General features: G+C 59.9%; 1 protein-coding gene across 2 annotated transcripts in view; it reads left to right on the top strand.

Annotated features, from left to right (window-relative positions):
• The window catches only part of LOC101352200 (general transcription factor IIF subunit 1), an 11,963-nt gene extending 4,155 nt beyond the window's left edge, over positions 1–7,808 (top strand). The window contains exons 4-13 of one of the 2 annotated variants that reach the window (XM_023733265.1): positions 1,245–1,438; positions 3,526–3,696; positions 4,951–5,135; positions 5,221–5,371; positions 5,454–5,512; positions 5,697–5,816; positions 5,899–5,972; positions 6,050–6,185; positions 6,548–6,665; positions 6,753–7,808. In XM_023733265.1, the coding sequence (XP_023589033.1) occupies positions 1,245–1,438; positions 3,526–3,696; positions 4,951–5,135; positions 5,221–5,371; positions 5,454–5,512; positions 5,697–5,816; positions 5,899–5,972; positions 6,050–6,185; positions 6,548–6,665; positions 6,753–6,957 (1,413 nt within the window). In that variant the 3' untranslated portion in view covers positions 6,958–7,808. Of the gene's footprint in view, positions 1–1,244; positions 1,439–3,525; positions 3,697–4,950; positions 5,136–5,220; positions 5,372–5,450; positions 5,513–5,696; positions 5,817–5,898; positions 5,973–6,049; positions 6,186–6,547; positions 6,666–6,752 lie in introns of both variants that reach the window. The other variant, XM_004378416.2, reaches the window with a different exon arrangement.
• Positions 7,809–8,115: the final 307 nt, after the last annotated feature.

Genomic DNA, 8,115 nt, shown 5'->3' with positions numbered 1-8,115 from the left:
TTCCCCTCTCCATCCCCCCCACACTCATGCACACTCACACGTTCCCCTCTCCATCCCCCCCACACTCATGCACACTCACACTTTCCCGTCTCCATCCCCCCCACACTCATGCACACTCACTTTCCCAGCCCTCATCACCCTGGGGGACATGCTCCATTACTAGTCATCCAGGTAGGAGCTCTGGTGGCGCAGTTGTTAAGCACTTGGCCGCTCTCCGAAAGGTTGGTGGTTCAGACCCAGCAGGGACTCCACAGGATAGGAAGTCCTGGCAATCTGCTTTGATAAAGATTGCAGCCTAGAAAACTGGGGCATTTTTCTATCACATGGGGTCGCTGTGAGTCGGAATCAACTCCATTGCACCCAACAACGATGACAATCATCAGGAGGGGATGGTCCACCCATAGGGGGCGCCCTTCCCGCAAATAACTCATCACCAGAGTAAACCAGTTCCCGATCTCTGAGTCCATTTCGCCTTGTGGTGCCCCGGTGTGTCAACATAGAACCGTTCAGTCGGATTTTCTTAGAAGCAGATTGTTGGGCCTTTCTTCTGCTGTGTCTCTGGGTGGATTCCAACCACGAACCTTTAAGTTAGTGGTTAAGTGCAAACCGTTGGCACCACGTAAGGACCTTGAGGACCCGTTAAAAACCCGTTGCCATCGAGTTGACTGTGACTCACGGAGATCCCGTGTGTGTCAGTAGAACTGCACTCTGTAGGGTTTTCAGTGACTGAATCTGTGGAAGTAGATCACCAAGCCTTCCTTCCGAGGCACCTCTGGGTGAAGTTTTGGTTAGCAGCTCAGCATGTTAACTGTTTGCACCACTGTACGATCCTAAACTGCCTAGAGATTGAAATTTGGAAAAACACAGGCTGTAACGACGTCTGACTTTACGGGGCCGTCCAGCGTCTGCTGCAGACGGAGAAGAAAGGGGGGCCAGTTCCCAGCAGATTTCTTTTATTGTTGTTTTTGTTCACTGCTATAATATCTTGTATTTTTTTTTTCCTAATTAATTTGGAATTAATTAGAAACTTACAGAAAGTTGCAAAAATCAGCCTACCCCAAGGTTCCTCATATTCCCCTCCCCAGATTCACCAAGTGTTCACACTTCACCCCATTTTCACCGAGCAGGGAGTTGGCTCCACGTGTCTGGAGCCCAGCTTGTCCAGAGAAGGGTGTTGGGGACAGGCCCAGCCCGGGCCAGGCCGGGACCCTGAGAGGTCGTGCTTTTTGCTCCGCCCTCCCCAGGCGCGGCTGGAGCGGGACCTGAGCAACAAGAAGATTTACCAGGACGAGGAGCTGCCCGAGTCCGGCGCGGGCAGCGAGTTCAACCGCAGGCTCCGGGAGGAGGCGCGCAGGAAGAAGTACGGCATCGTCCTCAAGGAGTTCCGCCCAGAGGACCAGCCCTGGCTGCTCCGTGTCAACGGCAAGGCGGGCCGGAAGTACGTGGGGGTGTGGCCGGGGAGGGTGCCAGCCTCGCCGCCAGCCCGCGCCCCCAGTCCTCACCCCACTCAGCTGGTGACCTCCTTGAACCTCAGCTTCTCGTCTGTTCAGTGGGGGTAACAGTACTTCCTGCTTTGCAAGGTTTTATTTATTTTTGTTTTTTAATTCTGGGGAAAATACATATAACAGAGCATACAGCCATTTAACAGTTTCTGCACGTTCATTGATAGTGGTGACGTTCTTCCTTGTGTCACTATCCTCGTTGTCTCTGCCCCTATTGTTTCCCCACCGTTAGCTTAGACTCTCTGGCCCGTAGAGTTCTCCTCTGTGTTTTAGGGTGACTGTTGGCATCTCAGTCTCGTGGGTAATTCAGTAGGTTATTTATTTATTTATTTATTTAGGACGGGTCATATCATTGTACCAGTACCAAACTGTTTTGATCATGTAGCTTTATAGTGTGTTTTGAGATCAGGAGGCATGAGTCCTCTTAAACACGGTTCTTCTTTTTTTCAAGATGGCTTTGGCTCTTCAAAGCCTCTTGCCTTTCTGTATGAATCCGAGGATTAGCTTTTCCGTTTCTGCAGAGATGGCTGTTGGAATTTTGGTGGGGACTGCAGTGAATGTATAGACCAACGACTTTTTTTTTTTCTTTTGAGATTTTTTTTTTTTTTTTGGTGAAAATACACACAACAAAACATACACCCGTTGACTAATTTTTACACACGCAGTTCACCGGCAGTGGTCACTGTCCCTGTCTCTGCCCCTGTAGTTTCCCCACCGTTGGCTTGGACTCTGCCCCTTAGAGTCCTCTGTGCCTTAGTTACTGCTGGCCTCTCACACGGGTCATTCTTTACGGGAGCGCCAGGCTCAAGGCGACACTCTGTATTGATTGACGTGAACTCGCTTACTTTAACGATGACTTCCTGGGCCGGCTTTGGTTCGGGGTGTAAAGGTTTTTTCCCGGCAGGAGACTCGGGGGTTCCTGCGGTCTCGGTGTGTTCTCTGAGTCTGGTTTCCAAGGGTTTTGTGTTTGTTTATTTCGTCCACCACTTTCTCCGTGTGCCGTTCGGTGACGCTGATTACAATCTTCAGGTTGTGCAGCCGTCTCCCCCCCCGCCCGTTAACATACACTCACTGCCCCTGAGCCTCCTGTCCCTCTTCCGAGCTGCTGTTGTCAGTTTGATCCCAGGGTTTTCTTTCCGACGGTGAGCCGAGCGGGTGCGGCGCCTGGCTCGGCAGCAGCTCCACATGCCGCGCGCAGGAAGCCCAGGCAGCGGACCTGCTGTGCACAGAAAGGGGTGCACGGGGGGCCGGGGGGTCAACAGGGTTGTAAGGGTGTCCTGGAGAGAGCAGCTGGGGTGCGCCATGAGGGGCGGGGGTTCTCAGAGGCCAGGTCTTCTGGCTCCAGTGGGCAGAGAGCTGGGAAGTGGCCCTCTGGGCTGCAGGGCCCGTCCCGGTGGAGGTGGGCGGCGCCCAGAGGGCCGGTGGCGGAAGGGGGCGTTGAGAGGTGGGCGGGGCTGGCCCACGCAGCGCGGGGGACACCAGGATGTGGCTGTCCCCTGGGTGGCTGGGGCAGGGTCCAGAGCCTTGGGCGGGTTGTAGGCAGGTGAGGGCCTGCAGACAAAGATGGCCCCGGCTTCTGGGTGGAGAAGGTTGCAGTGGAGGCCGGGAGGAGGTGGGACAGTGGTCCCTGCTCGAGGCGATGGTGCCGGGGTTGGCTCTCACTTCAGATCCTGTCACAACTTCTTGTCCCACCCCCACCCTCACCTGGCTCCTCAGGCCCTCCCCCACAACGCAGCCCGCAGCTGCAGGTGGTCTGATTCCAGGGCATCTCCTTCAAAGCTCAACAGCTAAACACCTGACCAGCTCTGCAGGTGCGGAGGGCTGGCCCCATTTTCCAGATGCGGAAATCGAGGCTCAGACAGTTGAAGGGCTGCCTGAGGCCTCACAGCTCATTCCCGCGGAGCCGAGAGTCCTGGCTTTTCGTCAGAGAAGCCAAGTGGGCTCTGTCGAGGATGCGGGACCGGGGGCGTATGGGGGACGGTCCTGGTCCCACAGGCCCGGCCGTGACTGTGGCTCCCCACAGGTTCAAGGGCGTGAAGAAGGGGGGCGTGACGGAGAACGCGTCCTACTACATCTTCACCCAGTGCCCCGACGGCGCCTTCGAGGCCTTCCCGGTGCACAACTGGTACAACTTCACGCCGCTGGCCCGGCACCGCACGCTCACGGCCGAGGAGGCCGAGGAGGAGTGGGAGAGGTGAGCGGGCCCGGGCAGGGGGAGCGGGACGCGGCCACCGCGATTTCCCAGGAGGACGGGGACCCACGCGCTTGGAGGTGGGCTCAGTCACCCGAGCTTTGTCCCCAGCCGCAGGCTGGCTGCCGGGAGCTGGGACTCTGGGGACCCAGCCAGACCTCCCGGCCCTCCCGGAGCTCCCAGCCCAGTGGGGAGATGGGCAGGAAGCCAGGCGGGTCCGTCAGGGCAGGGCTGCAGTAGAGGGCTCCCAGGGCGCCCTGAGAGCCAGAGGCTGCAATGGCTAAGCCAGGCCCTGCAGCGTGAACAGGCCACGCAGGGTGGACGGGCCTCGGCCCCCTCGGCTTCCCGGATGCAGGAGGTCGCCAGCTGGATCAGCTGCAGCTGAGCCATGGGCATGGTGTGACCCCTGACAGTCTGTCCCGCGGGGAGAATGGGCGCCCTGTGCAGAGGTCCTGGGGCAGTGGTGTTCAGTGGCGGAATCTCACCTTCCATGTGGCGACCCCACGCACAGCAGAACGACACGCGGCCCAGTCTCGCGCCATCCCATCATCAGTTGGGGATGGACCGTTGTGATCCACAGAGTTTTTATTGCTGGGTTTTTAGAAGTCGATTGCCAGGCCTTTCTTCCTAGTCCGTCTTAGTTTGGAAGCTCTGCTGAAACTTATTCAGCATCACAGCAACACGCAAGCCTCCACTGACAGACGGGGGGTGGCTGCACATGAGGTGCATTGGCCGGGAATGGAACCCGGGTCTCCCTCGTGGACGGCGAGAAACAGAAAGGTTACTACATTTTGTGAGATTCCATTAGCCGAGTGAGACCCAAGAGAGGTGTTAACACCCCGGCATCGCACCGGGACTTCCTCCGGATGGACCCAGGACAGGGAACTGGAAGGGGGCCCGCCCTCCCAGTGGGATGCCAGGTATTTGGTGCCATGTGCTGTGGTCCCCTGGAGCTTGACCATCTCTCAGGTCCCCAAGTGGTGTCTGTGATACCTGCTGGCTCTCCGGGAACCGCCAGGTGGAGACACAGCTGGTGCAGAGGCCCGGGGACCATGGAGGCGGCACTAAGGTCCCTGGGGGTGCAGGCGGTTCCCAGTCTTCAGGCTGATGGTCTGCAGGTGCCCGGGGGCCGTGGAGGGGGCGCTGAGGTCCCTGGGGGTGCAGGCTGTTCCCAGTCTTCAGGCTGATGGTCTGCTGGGGCCCGGGGCCCGGGGGCTGTGGAGGGGGCGCTGAGCCGGCCCTGCTGTCCCAGCACAGGAGGAACAAGGTCCTGAACCACTTCAGCATCATGCAGCAGCGGCGGCTCAAGGACCAGGACCAGGACGACGAGGAGGAGGAGAAGGAGAAGCGTGGCCGCAAGAAGGCCAGCGAGCTGCGCATCCACGACCTGGAGGACGACCTGGAGATGTCGTCGGACGACAGCGAGGCCAGCGGCGAGGAGGGTGCGGCCCGGGAGCCCCTGGGGGCTAGTGAGGGGCTCAGCCTGAGCCCAGGCTGAGCCCCTCCGCTGTTCCTCTCCCCCCGAAGGCGGCAGAGCCCCCAAGGCCAAGAACAAGGCGCCGGCGGGCAAGGCGGGCAGGAGGAAGAAGAAGAAGGGCCCGGACGATGAGGCCTTGGAGGACAGTGACGACGGGGACTTCGAGGGCCAGGAGGTGGACTACATGTCCGACGGCTCCAGGTGAGGCGGTGGGCGGCGTGGAGAGGCCCCAGCCCGGCTGGGGGGACGTGCTCACCCCTGTGCCCCCTGTGTCTCACAGCAGCTCCCAGGACGAGATGGAGAGCAAGCCCACAGTGACCAAGCAGGAGGAGGGGCCCAAGGGTAGGTGAGGGGCCGGTGGGGGGCCCGGGCGGCAGTGAGGGGCCAGCGGGGGGCCCGGGGACTGGCGAGGGGCCCAAGGGTAGTTGAGGGGCGGTGGGGGGCCCAGGGGCCAGTAGCAGGGCCTGGGGGCTGGTGGGGGGCCTGGGGGCGGCAGCTCGGCCCCCCGCTCACACCTGCTCCTCAGGTGTGGACGAGCAGAGCGAGAGCAGCGAGGAGAGTGAGGAGGAGAAGCCGCCCGAGGAGGACAAGGAGGAGGAGGAGGAGAAGGCGGCTCCGACCCCCCAGGAGAAGCAGCGCAGGAAAGGTGGGCCCCCGCCTCCCGCCCTCTCCCACCCTTCTCTGGGACGGCGCGGGAGGGTGCTGACCCCCTTCCTCCTGCCGCGCAGACAGCAGTGACGAGTCGGACAGCTCGGAGGAGAGCGACATCGACAGCGAGGCCTCCTCGGCCCTCTTCATGGCGGTGAGGCCCAGACCTGGGGGCGGGCGGGGGGTGGGCAGGGGCTTCGGCTCCCCGACTCACACCCCCGGCCCCCACAGAAGAAGAAGACGCCCCCCAAGAGGGAGCGGAAGCCGTCGGGAGGCAGCTCGCGGGGGAACAGCCGGCCCGGCACGCCCAGCGCGGAGGGCAGCACCTCGTGCACCCTGCGGGCGGCCGCCAGCAAGCTGGAGCAGGGTGCGTGACCCCATCTGTCCCCACCCCATCCGCATCAGGGTCTGAGCCCAGAGGGGGACACCTCTTCCTGAGGTCACACACAGTGGGGGCAGAGCACGATGCAGCTTGTTCTCTGCCGAGTGCTCTTGCCCTGCAGTGTGGGGACTGTTGTCGCCCCATGGCGTGGGGACCGTCGTCACCCCGTGTGACAAGGATGCTGAGGCTGGGAAGTTATGTTGTTCACCCAGGGTGGTGGGGAAGCCCTGGGGGCGCTGGACTCCAGTCCGCCTGCTGGCCCCAAGCCCTGGTACCTGTCATCCCGCCCTGCCCGGCCTGGGGTCCAGTCCCTGGCCCCAGGCCTCACCCCGACCCTGCTTCCACAGGGAAGCGGACGAGCGACATGCCCACAGCCAAGCGGCTCCGGATGGATGCCGGGCCCCAGGGCCTGTCCGGGAAGTCCACCCCCCAGCCCCAGTCCGGGAAGTCGACGCCCAGCAGCGGGTAGGCTGGCGAGGATGCGGGGGCCGGGCGGGGGCTGCAGGGTGGGCCCTCGCTGACGCCTGCCGCCTCCCGCCCTCCACTCTGCAGCGACGTGCAGGTGACCGAGGACGCCGTGCGCCGCTACCTGACGCGCAAACCCATGACCACCAAGGACCTGCTGAAGAAGTTCCAGACCAAGAAGACGGGGCTGAGCAGCGAGCAGACGGTGAACGTGCTGGCGCAGATCCTCAAGCGCCTCAACCCCGAGCGCAAGATGATCAACGACAAGATGCACTTCTCCCTCAAGGAGTGAGGGCCCGCCGCCCAGCGACAGGCTCCGTTCTCCGGAGCTGCTGGGGCCCGCCGGTGCGCTCGCGGCCGCCTGTCTGCTGCCGACGTGTCGGCTTGCTCCCTGAATCCAGGGATTCCCGCTTCATCAGTGCTGGATCGATATAAGCAGTCTTTGCCTCATTTTCCTTCTCTCTCTGGAACTTTTAAAAAACAAACAAACAAAAAAACAGTTGCAGTGGAGTTGATTCTGGCTCACGGCATCTCCCAGAACTGTGCATCGTAGGGTTTTCAGTGACTGATTTTTCAGAAGTAGATTGTCAGGCCTTTCTTCTAAGGCGCTTCTGAGTGGACTTGAACTGCTAACCTTGTGGTGAGCAGCTGGGTGTGTTAACTGTACCAGCCAGTGCCTCCTCTGGAACCTGTAATGCCTGTTGTGGTTGGGTGCCGTTGGGTAGATTCCGACTCATAGTGACCCCATGTGACAGTCGACCTGCCCCATAGGGTTCTCTAGGAGCCCTGGTGGCACAGTGGTTAAGAGCTCGGCGGCTAAACAGAAAGCTCGAATCTATCAGCCGCTCCCAGGGAACCCTAGGGGGCAGTTATACTTTGTCCTATAGGGTTGCTATGAGTCGGAACCGTTTGGTTTAATCTCTGTGAGACGAGATCACCAGGTCTTTCTTCTGTGGAGCTGCTGGTGGGTTCCAACTGCCGACCTTTCTCTTAGCAGCTGAGCACTTAAATACACCACCTATTAGTCCCTCGTGTTCTCTCCTCCTCATTGCTCAACCCCTGATCACCTTGACCTTCTCCCTAAGTGCTGCATTCTGGGTAATTTTTTCAGCTCTTTTCCTACTCAGTGTCCGCCCCCCACCCCCCACCAGCCCATTAAAGTATCTATTTTCTGTTGCTCCCAGTTGTCTTTCTCAGATCAGCTGGTCTGTTCTGATAGTGTCCAGTCTTCTACTTATGTTTTGGATCCTGTAAGTTTTTATTTTAAGCGTCCTTATAGTCTTTGTGAGACGCGTCTGTTAACTCAAATTCATGGGTATCCTTATGTCTTCTGACTCCCCTTTGTGAGATTTTCTTGTGTTTCGTCCTCTGGGAAGGTGAGCCCTGCTCAGCGTGGGGGCTCTTTATCTGTAGGAATCCCGAGCACGCCCTTCCAGAATGGTTTTGCCTT

The sequence above is a fragment of the Trichechus manatus genome, unplaced genomic scaffold (genome assembly GCF_000243295.1).
Source record: "Trichechus manatus latirostris isolate Lorelei unplaced genomic scaffold, TriManLat1.0 scaffold00057, whole genome shotgun sequence".
NCBI classification, from domain to species: domain Eukaryota; kingdom Metazoa; phylum Chordata; class Mammalia; order Sirenia; family Trichechidae; genus Trichechus; species Trichechus manatus.
The sequence above is the reverse complement of the archived record's forward strand: the minus strand, read 5'-3'. Positions and strand labels throughout refer to the sequence as shown.